Source organism: Chelonia mydas, chromosome 7 (genome assembly GCF_015237465.2).
Source record: "Chelonia mydas isolate rCheMyd1 chromosome 7, rCheMyd1.pri.v2, whole genome shotgun sequence".
In the NCBI taxonomy this organism is placed as follows: Eukaryota; Metazoa; Chordata; order Testudines; family Cheloniidae; genus Chelonia; species Chelonia mydas.
Window position 1 is genome coordinate 43,558,663 of NC_057853.1, and position 17,346 is coordinate 43,576,008.

The 17,346-nt window shown below is 38.2% G+C and overlaps 1 protein-coding gene across 5 annotated transcripts in view; it reads right to left on the reverse strand.

Annotated features, from left to right (window-relative positions):
- The window catches only part of POC1A (POC1 centriolar protein A), a 103,879-nt gene that overhangs the window by 36,862 nt on the left and 49,671 nt on the right, over positions 1-17,346 (reverse strand). For 4 of the 5 annotated variants that reach the window (XM_037904696.2, XM_037904700.2, XM_043551563.1 and 1 more), the window contains 2 exons: positions 14,275-14,343; positions 11,324-11,422 (listed from right to left, as the gene is read on the reverse strand). In XM_037904696.2, coding sequence (XP_037760624.1) covers positions 11,324-11,422; positions 14,275-14,343 — 168 coding nt within the window. Of the gene's footprint in view, positions 1-1,214; positions 9,828-11,323; positions 11,423-14,274; positions 14,344-17,346 lie in introns of those variants that run through there. The other variant, XM_037904701.2, reaches the window with a different exon arrangement.

Below are 17,346 nucleotides of genomic sequence, written 5' to 3' on the forward strand. Positions count from 1 at the left end.
TGTGACACTGGCTAAAGAAGTGCCATGAGAAAGCCTGTTCTCACTTTCAGATGACATTGTAAACAAGAAGTGGGCAGCATTATCTCCTGCAAATGTAAACAAACTTGTTTGAGCGATTGGCTGAACAAGTAGGACTGTGTGGACTTGTAGGCTCTTAAGCTTTACAATGGTTTATTCTTGAATGCAGGGGTTTTTTGTACATAAATCTACATTTGTAAGTTCAGCTTTCATGATAAAGAGATTGCTCTACAGTACTTGTATTAGGTGAACTGAAAAATACTATTTCTTTTTTTTTTTTTTTACAGTAGAAATATTTGTAATAAAAATAAAGTGACCACGGTATACTTTGTATTCTGTGTAGCAGCCGTGTTAGTCTGTATTCGCAAAAAGAAAAGGAGTACTTGTGGCACCTTAGAGACTAACCAATTTATTTGAGCCTAAGCTTTCGTGAGCTACAGCTCACTTCATCGGATGCATTCAGTGAATTCTGTGTTGTAACTGAAATCAATATATTTAAAAATGTAAAAAACACCCAAAAATATCTAAATAAATTGTATTCTATTATTGTTTAACCGCACAATTAATCGCAATTAATTTTTTTAATTGCTTGACAGCCCTAGTATTGATGCATCCAGTTCCCTCTCGGGGTCTGCTCCATTTATCTTTTGTCCAGTGGAGGAAAATAAGGTGCCTGCTGTGGAGGCTACATGAAGGGTCTGGGCCATCCTAGCTAAGGGGTACCAATTTCATCCTAACCATTTTGGAAGAGCATCTATCTGGGGTAACCCAAACTTGCAAATTGGGGAAAAAACTATAATTTAGAAGAACTGGCTGAGCAGACATCATATGGATTTCCCAGTTAGTCATGGATGAGGGCTGTGTATCTTTTCTAACACTTAAACTAGTGGTTCTCAACCAGGAGTACGCAGATGTCTTCTTGGGGTACATCAACTCATCTAGATATTTGACTAGTTTTACAACAGGCTACACAAAAAGCACTAGCGAAGTCAGTACAAACTAAAAATTTAAACAATGACTTGTTTATACTGCTCTATATACTATACACTGAAATTTAAGTACAATATTTACATTCCAATTGATTTATTTTATTATATGCTAAAACATGAGAAAGTAAGCAATTTTTTTAGTCATAGCATGCTGTGACACTTTTGTATTTTTGTGTCTGATTTTGTAAGCAAGCAGTTTTTAAGGGAGGTGAAACTTGGGGCATGCAAGACTATTCAAACTCCTGAAAGGGGTACAGTAGTCTGGAAAGGTTGAGAGCCATGGACTTAAGCAACTAGATGACCTGCCAATCTCAGTGGAATGGCAATACTTGATAATAACTAAAACACTTGATAATGCATCAATTTGGTCCAGATGCCCTAGGACTTCGAGAGGCCTTAGATCTACTGGGAACTTTGGAAATACTTCATAAACTCCACAGGCCCATGTCCACTACGTATGCTTTACTAAGGAAGAGGACTTCCATTGGTCTGGAGTTTTTTGTGAGAGCATGGGAAGGGGAGTTATGACAGTCCTTAAAAGAACCCCAGTGGCAGAGCATATTACAGAATGTTAAAATGTTTCTGTGGATCTCAGGCTACAAATGACACCGCAAAAGATTCTATTCAAAATGTATTGGACGCCACAGATACTGTAAAAGATGGGGGCCTTGTCTTCTGATATTTGCTGGCGCTGTAATAAAGAAAAAGGAAGCCTGATGTAAATGCTATGGGACCGTCCAGTAGCCAGGAAGCTATGGAAAGAGGTGGACACAAGAATGGAAACAGTGCTTGGCTTGAGCAACCAAACCTCAGCCGAAAATTATATCCTAGAGTATATACCTGCTATGCTGAGTTTAACTCCACCACAAAGATGTTGGTTCTTGAGAGCTCCAATAATTACTAAGCACATGATTTTACAAAAATGAAGAAGTAGGCTTATGCCCAGAACAGAGCAGTGCTAGTCAACCTGAGTTAGCAGCAAAAAAAAAAAAAAAAAAAAAAAGATAGCTTATCAATGTCGAGAGCAATGATATGAATTCAAATAAATTTGGACCTCCATTTCTTGATATATCTGAATAAGGAATGCTGAGTTAGGTGGAATGGAAGCTTAGAATTATTTGAGCTGACTTCTCACTTTTTTCCCCACGTCTTCCCCCTCCTGGCCTATCCTCTCTTCCCCTTTTTGCCAATTTGTGCATGTCATTTTGTTTATTATTGTTACCCCACCTTAACATGTTATGTCTGAGTAATATTCTCTAATTTTGTATTGTCAAAGTTGCAAGACCAGACAAGTCGAAAAGATGCATAATTGCATAATATTGTTCGATAATCTGTGAAATGTGCAGTATTTGCTGGCATACAAACTGAGTGATTTACCTGTTTGTATTTTTACTGTTTGCCTCTTTATGAAAATTAATAAATTAATCACACAAAAAGTAAGTCACAAATCTTGATGAACTATATGCTTTACTTCTACATCATCATTGTAATGAGTAACTAGTAAGTAAAATGTATTTGAAAGTAATGGTTTGATGCCTTGGCACGTATTGCATTTCAAAAATAATATTAAAAAAAGAAACAAGAAACAACATGAAAGATATCGCAGTTAAGCATATGAAAGTGAATGAACTTAGATGGCAAAGATAACACGGAAGCATGCAGCAGAGATAAAAAGGTAGAGCCAATGACTATTCACTCGGGCTGTTTAAAATTATTCAGTTTCTTCGTTGTTTGGGAAGGATTTTATCCAACTTACAAGGTAGAGCCATTTTTCCTGAAGTCACTAAGAATCAGCATTAACGCTTTTATAGGAAGATGTCCCAGCCCCTTTTACAGACGGCCATTTTAGAATGACAGATGCTGAGGAATTAAGACATTCACTGAGTAAGCGACCATGGGAGGAAGTATTAAATCCACTAGTGAAGGAAGAGTTCCAAACTTACTTAGCTTTTCCAACAAGACAAGGTCAGGTCAAGTGTGCTCAGACCAGAAAAGCATCGGTTTAGGAAGAGAACAAGCTACTGTCCCTTTGGTTAGAATGTACTGCAACTATACCACTATTGTTTGTGAGTTTGCTATACCATTAGCTTTTAAATTTCACAAACTGTTAAACACAAATTGAAAATTAAAATTACTATTGGAAAATGTTTTACTGAGCAGTGTTCCCCTTAAGACATGTAGAGTGTGTGTGGGTATACACACCCATCCATCCACATCTACACCCACACAAATTACAGTTTAAGAAGGATAAGAGGACTATTTGTTAGAGTGGAAGCATGAAGCTTTGAGACTAATTTTGCACATCTGAATACATAAGTTCAGTCTTCCAAATAGGCACACCTGAAACACTCAGTCATATCCAGATGTGTTGTTCTAAGTTACGGCAACTAATTTAATACATTTGCTGGCTGTGCTATTTAAACACATCCATAACATTTCTAGGCTTGGAAGGATTAGATGTTTACTGGTAAATGTCTTTTTCATTGTACACACAAAATGAAGAAAAAATATTTCACCAATAACCAAATTTAGATCCAGAAAGGAAGAAAACGCTGCTTAAGATCTTAAGAGTTTAACGACACTTACTTTGTATATTTTGACATGTGATGTTAAAATATTTGTTTTTATGGTCATAAAGATTTAACTTTTTGAATCTCAACATCTACAGTCATTAAATAATTATTGTGTGACCCCCCTCGATAATTTACCCCAACTTTAAAAATTTAAATAGATAACAGAAAAAATGCTTACAAAAAAGCATCGGGATTAGCTGTTGAAATTATTAAAAATAACTGAATTCTGCAAAGCCTATTTATTTCAAAAACCAAGATTCTACAGACAGACCAAAGGCACCAGGACTCATTCTGGAATACGTATACACTATATTTGTTTTGTTTTTTTTTTAAATAAGTATTTGACTCATATGGCTGCAAAAATCACATCTGAAGAGGTATAGCACACTTCCTCTGCCATCAGTGATAATCTTACCTTTTGCCATGTTCATCATCATACGCTCACATCTTCACACTTTTAAAAATCCCTCACTCAAGACCATGTCTCCCCATGTCCCATAGTGCGTAAAACTTTCCTCACAGTAAAAAGAGTTTCACGGAAGGGCCTAGAGCAAGCTTCGCAAGCATCAGACAAAAAGCAGGGCTTTCAGAAAGTAAAAATCAGCAGAAAATACAGCTGTACATTCTAAATTCCATCTCAGCCTTATCTAGTGTAACTCCTGCACTGCAGTAATATCACATACTTCAAAACTTAGAGGCTAACATGCCTAAACAAAGGCCAATATTTGAGCTTAAGAAAAAAAAGTCTATTTAAGATACTGAATTTTCCTTATTTTCGTATGTATGAAAAGTTATATTTACAAACTTAGCTTAAAACCCACAATTTTGTTCACCACCACCCTTTTTAATGCACAAATACAGATAAATATCTAAGCAGTTTCCAAATGCCAATGTGATATCAATTGTTCAACATTTGCTCTTCAAAGAATTTACTAAACACTTCCTAGAATCTGGAAAATAATACCAACAAATATATCATATAATGAAATACATATGCTAGTAAAATCACGTCAGTAATGTAAGGGAATTACATCCTATCAATATGCTTCCTTTGTACTGAGAAGAAATTATGACAGTGTGATCAACTCTCTGTGAAGAATAAATTATAGGATTAAAGATTTCAGATCACATGTTCCAAGAAGATGGAAATATGTTCTTTAGGCCTCATCCTGTCATACGCACAGACTCCTGTGCCCACAGTGAGCCCCACTGATTCAAGCGGCCTCTGCAGAGGCATAAGCATCTATCCATTTGGAGTCATTTGCAGGATCCAGACCTTCAATTCTAAACTCTTTCTTCAGACCCCCATCCTATAATTGCTTACATGCATAGTTAGCTTTAGGCATGTAAGTAGCCCCTTGGACTTCACTCACTAGTCACATGCTTAAAGTTGAGTGATGAAGCATTTACAGGATTGAGATCTAAAACTAAGCTGCTTGTGCCTGGAACCATATCTTCCTAGGAGCTCAGAAAGCACCTAGTGAGATCCCAATTTGGGTCTCAGGGAATTAATGCAATGCTGCTACCACCACCATCTATCCCTTTCCTAATGGTTCCTAACATTGTTAGCTTTCTTGACTGCCAATGCACATTGAGCAGATGTTTTCAGAAAACTATCTACAATAATTCCAATACCTCTTTCTTCAGTGATAACAGCGAACTTAGACCCCATCATTTTGTACATATAGTTGGGATTATGTTTTCCAGTGTGCATTACTTTCCATTTATCAACAGTGAATTTCACATGCCATTTTGTTGCCCAGTCACCCAGTTTTGTGAGATCCCTTTGTAACTCTTTGCAGTCTGCTTTGAACTTAGCTATCTTGCATAATTTTGTATCACCAGCAAGCTTTGCCACCTCACGGTTTACCCCTTTTTCCAGATCATTTATGGATACATTGACCAGCCCCAGCCCCAGTACAGATCCCTGGGGAACACAGGTAATTACTTCTCTCTATTCCGAAGACTGACAATTTATTCCTAGCCTTTCTTTCCTATCTTTCAACCAGTTACTGATCCATGAAAGGACCCTTCCTCTTATCCCATGATTGCTCAGTTTGCTTAAGAGCCTTTGGTGAGGGATATTGTCAAAGGCTTTCTGAAAGTCCAAGTACACTATATCCACTGGATCCACGTTTGTTGATTCCCTCAAAGAATTCTAACAACATGATGAGGCATGATTTCTCTTCACAAAAGCCATGTTGACTCTTCCCCATTATACTGTATTAATCTATGTGCCTGATAAATCTGTTCCCTAATATAGCTTCAACCTATATGCTTGGTAATGAAGTTAGGCTTACTAGCCTGTAATTGCCAGAGTCACCTGCCTTTTTTTAAAAACTGGTGTCACATTAGCTATTCTCCAGTCAACTGGAACTGAAGCTGATTTAAGTGACAGGTTACATAACACAGCTAGTAGTTCTGCAGTTTCATATCTGACTTCCTTCAGAACTGCAGGTGAATACCATCTGGTCCTGGTGACTTATTACTGTTTAATTTACCAATTTGTTCCAAAACCTCCTCTACAGACACCTCAATCTGGGATAGTTCCTTAGGTTTGTCACCAAATTCCTCAGGTATGGGAATCTCCCTCACATTCACTGCAGTGAAGACAGATGCAAATAATGCATTTAGCTTCTCCGCAATGGCCTTGTCTTCCTTCAGTGCTCCTTCAGCACCTCGATCGTCCAGTGGCCCCCACTGTTGTTTAGCAGGATGCCTGCTTTTGATGTACTTAATTTTTTTGCTGTTAGTTTTTGAGTAGTTTGCCAGTTGCTCTTCAAAATTCTTTTTTTGGGTTGACTAATTATACTTTTATATTTGACTTGCTCAACATGCTTCTTTATTTTTCTCAGTAGGAGCTGACTTCCAATTTGTAAAGGATGCATTTTTGCCTCTAATCTCCTTTTTAACTCTGTTTAGCCTTGGTGGCATTTTTTTGGCCCTCTTAACATTTTTTAATTTGGGATATAGATTTAATTTGAGCCTCTATAATGGTATTTTTAAAATGTTTCCATGTAGTTTGCAGACATTTCACTCATGACTGTTCCTTTTAATTTCAATTTAATTAGCTTCCTCATTTTTGTGTACTTCCCCTTTTTCAAGTAAATACTACTGTGGAGGGCTTCTTTGGTCTCCACCCCCCCTTGAAGGACGTTAAAATTAACTGCATTATGGTCACTATTACTGAGCGGTTCAGCTATATGTACTTTTGAACCAGATCCTGTGTGCCATTTAGGACTAAATCAAGAATTGTATCTCCCCTTGTGGGTTCCAGGACTAGCTGTTCCAAGAAGTAGTCATTAATGGTGTCTAGAAATTTTATATCTACAACCGGTCCTGAAGTACCCAGTCAATATGGTAATAGTTGAAATCTCCCATTATTACTGAGTTTTCTATTTTTATAGCCTCTCCAAGCTCCCCGAAAATTTTAAAACCACCATCATCCTCGTCAGGTGGTCGGTAGTATATTCCTACTACTATGCTCTTATTATTCAAACATGGAATTTCTATCCATACAGATTCTATGGTACAGTTTGATTCATTTAAGATTTTTACTACATTTAACTTTATACTTTCTCTCACAGACAGTGCCACTCCTTCACCAGCACAACTTACTCTGTCATTCCTGTATTTTTTGTACCCAGATAGTACCGTGTCCCATTGATTAACATTGTTCCACCAAATTTCTGTGATGTCTATCGATATCCTCATTAATGCCAGGCACTCAAATTCACCTATCTTAATATTTAGACTTCCAGCATTTGTACACAGGCACTTACGAAATTTATCATCAACATTTAGTTGTCTGCTTTCATGTGATGTAATTGAATGGGATTCTCTTTTAGACTGTTTATCTTCAATTCCTACCTGTGCTTTATCAAATTCTACCCTCTCCTTTTTGCCAGAATATAGAAAATCCCCATTAATAGATTCTCCCCTCGGGGATGTGTCTGTCTGAACCATGTGCTTGTCTGCACCCGTTGGCTTTTCCCCAGCCCTTAGTTTAAAAAATCCTCTACAACCTTTTTAATTTTACATGCCAGCAGTCAGGTTACATTTTGATTTAGGTGAAGCCCATCCTTCCTTTATAGCCAAGGTCCCTAAAGTCTGGATCAACTAGCTGATATCTTATAAAGGATGCAGCAATTTTATTCCCCTCCTACTCCCAGGATCAGAAGGGAAGTCATTTTTAGATCAAGTTCTGTTTTGTGTCCACCACCATGATGCAATGTCAGGCCAGTTTGATCTCAAGTAGTCTGTTGCAAAGAGTAGTCGGAAGATAGAAGAGTCATGTATAACTTAACATGCAATCACTCATTTCTTCTTATATCCATCACTCGTGCTAACCTGCTTCTCCTCTCTCAAGGAGGCTTCCAGAAGAGCTATCTGGCATTACATGTTCTGTTTTTGTTTACATTACCTCTACTTTGGTCAGTATACAATGCTTAATAAAGTAGCAGGACTTTGTAGCACAAACTCTCATTAGGAAACATTTATTGATTTAGGTGAAAGGCAAAATGACGCAGGAAGTCCTGAAGTATAATGCCTAAGTGTATCGGCAGTATTGGTAAGGAATAATTGACAATAGCCCTTGAAGGGATAACTCAGTAACAAAGTTAAAGGGTTCTGCAGACAGCCTTTTTTAAAAAAACAAAATTTTTAGTACAGTCATGCAGCAGTGGTGGAAAAGATTAAGCAGCTTCCCTTTTTAGTGGGCGAAGTTATTGTTCTTAATCGGGAAATCAAAAGCTACTTACAAGAAAAACAAAAACTGCAGTTTTAAAGTTTGATTTTGTAAATTTTTTGAGAGGTGGGTTGAGCACAAGGATAAGGGGAGGAAGGAAACTATAAGTTCTCAAAATCATAACAAAATTTATCTGCAGAAATATCTTGTTTTTAAACCACTCTAGCTTGCCTGAGACAAAACACAGCCCTTATATATAAAGAAGGCTGAACATATCTCAGTTTTAATGCTTGCAACAAACTGGAGTTATAAGAAAGTGCTTTAAAAAAAAAACAAAAACAAACAGATTTTACCTTTAAAGAGAGTATTATCCAAAAATAGCTTTTAAGGATAAGTCGTCGTCAAACTGATGTGCAAGTGCAATGTTATGGAAACAAGGGCTCTGTGTTCAAGCTATTTACAATCACTTAAAATAAAAAATCAAACCACCTCCAGAATCATTAACCTCTTTTCAACAACCATACCTGCTATGCTTTACAGACCATTTCACATCAATTTTAAAGCTAGACAACCTATGGAATTTAAATCAGTGCTTGGGCTCTTCGCAAGGAAAAATGTGTTTATCTCATCCTCTTACAGTCCAACCTGTAACAGGAGAACTATGGATTCTTAAAATGAAATATTCTTTGTAACCCAATGTATATCAGGATACTGAAAACTGAGGCTGTTGAGCGTTTTTATTTTGAAACAAAAAAGGACAAGACCATAATTTTGATTATGTGTAGCAAATCCACTGATAAAGCACTCGTGTAGGTCCTGCCTTCACTATATTTATAACCATGTTGCAATTCACCTGTTCACAGTATGATTGTTATACGCATGGTAAGAACAGTGACAACCCTGAAGACCATGAGTGCAATCCTGTAACCACTGTAGTCAAGGGGGTTTTGCTACTGATTTCAATGGGGCCAAGATTTATCCTAAGGTCCACTGTTCTGCTGAGGATCAGAGCTGTCTCTCATCCACATGGCAATGCTAGAACATATTTTAACCAATTCCCATGATACAGCAGAATTTCTACTGGGGCTGAGATCACAGAGATGTGGCATGGAAGTCCTGAATTGTTTTAATGGACTATCCATTCTCAGACTGTGTCAACTAGTGTTTTTCTTAACTTCCACTCTTGCTAACCCCCATGCAGTTCCACCAGCAGTAGTGCTAGCATGGAAAGGCACCTGAGTGTTTTTAACCAAGATGTCTTCTAACCATGGTCACAGCAAGTCTAGAAGACACTGTGGTTAAACACCATGCCAGTGCTCCCACAGTTCTTCCCACATGTTGCAATGGTGTAATATTTTTCTTAAAAGTTTCCCTGTCACAAGGCCTCACACTAAAACTTCACTCTGCATCTAGTTATGCTTCACTCCAGTATATGCAATTTTCACTGGTTTAATACTTTTGGAATGCAGCGACTTTAACAGATAGGTTATGCTGCTTTCCTTGGAAGTGTTGCTTCCCCCTGCTCCTCTGTCCAGTCGAGCAAAGAAGTCTCCACTGTCTCTGAGAAAGAAAGGAACAAAGTGACTGCAACTCCTCTTAACATGGAGTGAAGAGCTGATCTTCCAGACACAAGCATGCACACAACCACGGCCAGCACAACCAGTGGCCATTGGAACTTCGGGGCGGGAGAGGAGGTGGGGGGAGAGAGGGCTGAGTAAAGAGAGGAGAGGTTCTGCCTGGTACGCCTGCTTCTTTTGCAGTGACACACTGCTTTTAATGTGTGAAAGGGCAGCAGGGTTGGGGGGTGGCAGGCCATCTGAAATTAGGGAAGATTATTAATAGTCTAAAATCATCTAGTTCATTTTCGTAAAGTGACAGCTAAGGGGGGATATGATAGATGTCTCTAAAATTATGAGCAGTGTGAGGAAAAAAGTGTTATTTGCGGCTTCATATAAAACAAGAAGCAGGGGTCATTCAATTAAATTAATAGGCAGCAGGCTTAAAACAAAGTACTAGTTCTTCACATAATGCACAGTCAACCTGTGGAACTCGATGCCAGGGGACGTCACAACGGCCAAAAACATAACTGGGTTCAAAAAAGATTTAGATAAGTTCATGGAGGATAGGTCCATTAGTGGATATTAGCCAACATGGTCAGGGACCCAGTCCCATGCTCTTGGTGTCCCTAAGTCTGACTGCCAAAAGCTGTGACTGAATGATAGGGGATGGACCACTTGATAAATTGACCTGTTCTCTGCACTCCCTCTAAAGTATCTGGCACCGGTTACTATGGGAAGACAGGCTACTGAACTAGAAGGGCCACTGGTCTGCTCCAGCATGGTCTTTCTTCTGTTCTTATTACAAAATATATTTTAGCAATTCTGTCACAAGCCAAATCGATTTATTCATATTTTTCTAAGACTAGACTTCGGTTGCTGCTGTTTTGTTTTCTTTTAAATGAAACATTATCCAGATGGTAACTGTATCTTTAAGAGCAATTCTATTGAAGTTATTACTTATATATTCCCCCTTCTCTAAGGCCATATTACTCATCCAGTTCTTTAATTGCACTTTTTATGGGGTAATCAGAAACAATACCAGCCTCATCAATAAAACAGACTTTCTGCAACTTAAAGTTAATGCTGGAGAAGATGACGACTCTGCAGCCTGAAATACAGCCAGACACTTTGTAAGGTGTAGGTAATGCTCATTAAATATCCTCTGAGTTTTCTCATTGAAAAGGGAAATAGCTGGCTCACAATCTACGCAAAAGCTAAAAGTGTTAGAAAGAATATCAGTGAGCGGTGCTCACACAGATTTCAAGAGTGTCCTCTGAAGAGTTATTGTTAGGGCACTTGATTAGAATTTAGCTTCACCTGGTAATGACTTGAAACAGGGAGATCAGCTGGTAGGGAAGAGAAAAGATAGCTCTCCCCACAAAAGCTTCAAAGAAAAACTAGTGTCTCCTCTCAAATATATTGTATAGGTAGGTAAACTAGGGAAGTCAAAACGTCAACAATAATCATCAATGTTAAATGTAAGATGGTCTGACCTACCAGATTGTGAAGTGTTCCTGTTACATTAGTGGCATACTTCTGAGTTTTCAATACATCTCCATAATCAGCAGCATCAACGTTAGTTTTCCATACCATCACCTGCAGAATAAAAACCAGCTGACTAAAATTAATCCTTTTTAAAACTTCAATTTACACATATACATTAATTTTGCTGGCAGTCTGGAAAAGTGTCAGCACACCCAGAGTTCTGAGAGGAAAGCTTTGCCAGCAAAGAGCCATATAATAGGCTTTGGCAACATCAGAAAGATGTTATTCAACAGACAAGTTGCATAGGGCTTGTCTACATAAACATTTAGTTTGCTGCAAGCTGGGGCGTGAATCTATCCCACAACTAGTGTGCCATGGACTAGCCTGTCTGTATGGACCCTACTGATGCGCATTAACAATATGTTAATGTGCTTTGATCTACTCCTCTGTGAAATGGGATTAGATCAACACGTGTTAACATGCATCAGTAACATCCACATGTTCAGTCAGTCCACAGCAGGCTAGTGAGAAGTAGAGTCACACCCAGCAAACTGCAAAATTGTTTGTGTGGACAAGCCCATCGTTTGAGTTCTCAAAAGATAATGGCCTTTTCTGACCTCCCTTGGGTCGAGTATCCCATGGAACTAGGATTCCTATTTAAGTTGGTACGTGTTTAAAATATTTTAAGCTATTCAACAAATAAAAGGACATTAAATATTTGAAGGATTTAACGTTTATGGAGTTTATTTTAGCAACTAATTATATACAAAAGTATTTGTGGTGTAAAAAGCTGTTCACAGTTTTATTTCCATGTTTTTAGAAATATTAATTGTATTTCACATTATACTTCCATAGTTACAGAAACTGATCATGCAATTGTGAAACAGGAGCCAAAATAGAAAGACACCTTTGTGTATAACCTGAAACCCCCAAAAGACTTATACCCAGGCTTAATTTTACACACAGAATAACTCAACGCATAAAGTCAAGAATGTGTATAAAACTTTGCAGGATCAGGCTATAGACATTATGTATTTAACTTCCATAAATAGCATTTTAATTCTAACCTTAGAGGAAATTTTTATTGAACACATTCATAACAGAAGTGTGCAGAAGACTTTAAATATACACAGTTTAAGAGTTATTTCTTCCTCCTTGCATTAAAGTTTTGCACATGCACACACAGACACTCACAAATTCACCTCTGGGCTGATATTAAGTACAGAAAATTACAGCCAAAAGGGAGGATTTTTCAAAAAAGGTATAAAACTGGGAGTTATACCAGAAAAGCTAGATGAGTAGGACCCTTTGGAAAAAAAGAAAAGATCAAGTATTATAATTTCATTTCCCAGCTTACCAGTAGCAAGAGATATTTCTAGACATGAGAAATGTCATCTCTGAGAAAAAAAGGACTAGCTGCCAGATACAACAGTGATTGCCTCATATGAAAAAATATACAAATTCAAAACCAAATAAAGGAATCCAAGAAACCTTTGCAACTTACAATTAAAGGGAAAAAACCACCACATATCCAGGTTACCACACAAGTCATCCAGTTATGTAATGGAGAGAAAAACAGTTAATACTGTCCACTTTCTTCATATTACTTTAAATTGGAAATTGAGATGTGTTAAAAAAGTCACTTACAGGCATCTCAAAAGTTATGAATGTTTTTTAATGATTATATAACAATATTTTCATATGGTTACTATTTTTGAAGTGTATCATTACTACAGCTTTCAATAACACCCCAGTTTCTTCAGAAAAAAAATCAATATTAGCAGAAAAGCCACACTACAGCCATCTTGCTATTTCTATTAATCTCTTTATAAACACACAGAGTTAGGTAATTATTTCAAAAGCAAAACTACAAGTAAAACCTTAACAAAATTACCCCTTATTATTTAACAATGCAAGAAAAAGGGGGGCAAATAATCAGATCAGCATCTCAAAAGATGCTGTTTAAAGGCTAAAAAGAAAAAATATCTTACTGAAGTAGTAAAGTAACCTTTACAAAAAGACATGTTCCATTTCCTAGCAGTGCTTCAGGGGGCGGGGGAGAAATAGGAGGGGGGAGAAGAGGGGATGGGACAGAAACTATGTCATGAGTTGAGGGTAGAATTTTTTTTTCCTTAAGAGGATAACATTGAAGAAAGCAAGTAAGGAAGAAAGCAAGCCAATTCAAAGGGATTCAGATACATGGGGCTTACATGTTGATATAAGCCTCATATAGACAACAGGGAGGAAAATAATCAGAAGCTATTATAAAGGAACATTAATAAGGAATATAGACCAACACAAAGAACATGAGAGAATGAAAACCTGCATAACAACTGTCACCTCGCCCCACCACACATGCCTGCCTACTCAATCTCTCGAGCGGTCAGAGGAAAATGAGGGTGATATCCCACTGAAGGCAATAGCAGAACTTTAACAGAGCCAGAATTTCACCCTGCAAGCCTTCTCAAACTGTTTGAATAACAACCCTTCCTCTGCTTCAGTTTATCCATGAGGAATGGGTACAATATTGACCTACCTCTTGGCATGATGCTTAGTGTATAGAGAGCTCTTTCCCTTGAGTGGAAAGGTGCTTTACAGTAAATGCCGATTGTCTGGGCACTCAAAAACTTCTCCTGTATGTAGTAACTATATTCTATTGGATTATTTTCTTCTATTTCCTCTTATATCTTGATTCACCTTACAAATGCTCCAGAGGAGATACTCCATCTATAATTTCATTCCCTAACCTTAGACATACAACTTTCTCAATTTTAGCCAGTTTTCAAATGCGATCATCTTAAAGGGTCATGCTAATTTATCCCCTCCTGCCCAAACTACATAGTTCCAAACACACTTGATTTTTCTGCATCATAATTAGACACATTTTCTGTTCACTCAGTTACATCAAGAATCTAGAAAACAGAATTTAGAGATGTCAGATTAGGCAGATACATCACACACACCTGTTCATCTGACCCTCCAGAAGCAAAAAAGTCCCCAGTTCTTGAGAAGGCAACACAGGTAGCTGGCCCCTGTAAAACAAAAACATTTATAGATGAGAGCTACAATGCTGAGGTTCAAGAGTCTTCAGACAAAAAGTATTAGTATAATTTTAACTCAGTCAAAATCAAACACTTATTCCTCAATATAGATTGATAGGTGCTACTTTAGAGGTTACTAGAAGTTTCTCATTTACTTTTTAATTTAAAAGGAGTACTTGTGGCACCTTAGAGACTAACCAATTTATTTGTGCATAAGCTGTAGCTCACGAAAGCTTATGCTCAAATAAATTGGTTAGTCTCTAAGGTGCCACAAGTACTCCTTTTCTTTTTGCGAATACAGACTAACACGGCTGTTACTCTGAAACCTGTTTTTAATTTAAGATACCCAGCTCCTCAATACCAAATAGCCATGTGTAAAAAGAACTACAGTAGGTGTTTTAGTGAGAAGCGGTTAAGGACAATGTGTAAAATTTTCAAAAGTACTTAAATCAGTTTGAGCCAGATTTTCAAATGGTATTTAGGTACCCAAAGAGACCGCTTCTGAAAATCCCACTAGGCACTTATCTGCATCTTCAGGCACCTAAATGCCCCTAAAATCTGGCTTCTAGGCCACTTTAAAAACACCACCCCTCTTCTTTTAAGGAGTAATCCACCCTTTGTACCTCTCTCTATACATTCAAAATAATGTTTAAGTGATTTTAAAATGCAGATTTACGAAAGTTTGGACTCCGAGGAGTCACCTAGTTTTTAGTCGCATACAAGTGAGAGACCAAGAAAGTTATCTTTCCTTGTCCTAAGTGTAATGGACTTCACTTCTTTTTCTAACTTCAATTTTAAACTTCAGTCCACTTCCTTCTCCCCCTTCATTTATTAAATCTGACTGAGGGAGGGACTATTTTTAAACCCTTCAGTCTGCTTTCATTTTAAAATGGTCAATCCTCTCTTTTTTTGTTAAACTGGTACTTCTAGAAGTAGCACTTGGAGTTAGTGACCAAAGAGGAGAGTCTATTCTACAGTTTCCAAATAATGGTGGGAAGGAGGGAAGAGGGGCAGAGAATAAAAGAGAAGATCGTCAACAACAGCAGGAAACTGTGAACATATACACGGTTACATTTTCAAAAGGTAAAAGGCTGACAGCAATGCAACCCCAAACATTCAAAAATCATGAATCAGCACCTCCACCCCAGAAAAAGAAATAATGATTAACTTTAAAAGTGACTTTGAAAAAGCATATCTAACTATTTGGGACTCTATTTGCTTTCCAAGCCCATAGAAGTCACATTTTCAAGCTTCTCCTCCCAAACTACAAGAACTAGACATTTTAAATAAAATGCCCACCACGTTGAGATTCACACAATCATGTATCTGCAGGAGCTGGTGCTTTCAGAGACATCAAATATTGTGAGAACTGGTAATATTGGGATTGTAGCCCTCATCTGCTCAGATCAGTGAAGCACATAGAGCATACCAGAACATCAATCCAATTATCTTTTTATCAGTTTTTTTTTTTCCCCCAAAAAAGACAGAGAAACCTGTTAATGTAAAATGGACATGTCTCAACTGATCTGTCCCTCTTAAATGTAACCCAATCCTCATGCTGTGTTACTGCATTTCTTCACTCCCTGCTATAAATGTATAGCTGCAACTGGCATGAGGGAGGAGGCAGAAGGGACCAGTGTGGATGGGATGGAGAAAGGATGGATGATTAGGATTGTGCATGCAGCCTGAGGTGGGGATAGCCCAGTGCTTCTCTGCCAAGATGTCAGCAGGTGAAGGGTATTCAATGATGCAATCTCAATTCTCCAGTGCACCAAGTTACTAGTACTACAGCATGATCTTGGTGTGCTAATGTCTCTGTGCTGAATCACCGGGATCTCCCTGTACTCCTCCCCCACACTTCATTGCAGAAACCCTGTGTGACCCTAAAGCCCCAGTCAATCCACCATGCCAAAGTCCCACTCATGCAGAGCTCCATCTCTCCTTTGGAGCCCACTTCTCCCATCCCCACTACCTGGCCTGCCTCCCAAGGCGCTTTGTGCTGAGCAGAGCAAACAGAAGGGAGGCAGGCTGGCAGGCAGCGTCAGAAAACAGCAGTAGCTGATAAATCTAAGCAGCTCCCTCAGCTAATATTTGCATAGTTCTGGTCAATATTCCAAAACGAGGAAATAACTTGTGTTTCATTTTAAAAGTGCAACAGCAGCCTGTGTCAGATGTCATCAGAGCAATTTTCTAAGTAGTCTGGGACAGTGGTTAGTGAGAGGAACCCACAGAAGCCTGAGGAACACAGCAACCTTTCAACAAGGGAGCATTTCTAAAATCAGTTTCCTCTGCAGAAGTCAGTAAATATTATACTAAAAGAGCTACAAAGAAAAGAGTCACTGTGTCAAACTTGGAAACTAAGTGTAATCATTAAAGAAAGAGGAAATTTTTGCTTTAAGTACAAATCTCATGTCTACAGTGCCCTGACCAGACCAAAATCCACATCGAGAGTCAGACGGTGTTAAGTCTACCCATTATGAGTTGTCCAAGAATTTTCCCCCACAACACAGTGTAGGGAAATGCATAATGATTACCGCAGTTTTCCTTATCACCATTACGTTTATAGAGGCAGACAACTTCAGCATCCTTGAAGTCCAGTGGCACTGATTCTTGCTCCCAGATAATGTGGAAGAGCCATGTTAGATGCCTTGCAGTATGGTAGTCACCCTGCTTACAGATCTCTGCTGGACTGCCACCTGGTGCAGGTGCTTTTCCTTGTGACATCCCTGCTTGATTGCTGTTATTGTCTCATAAAATAGGGGACTAGTGCAAGCTCTGCTTGTAATGGGCATTGTGGAAGAGGATTAACTGCTTTCCTGGAAATGTTGGAAGCATGACTGAGAAGTAAACTAAAAAAAAAAACTGTCCATCCATTTGGAGCAAAGATGTGATCTTTTTATGGTGGTCGTCAACTTCACTAAAGCTTTTGACTCTGTAAATCATGAGGGACGCAGGTGACTTTTGCTCATCTCTGGATGCCCTGCAATGTTCCTT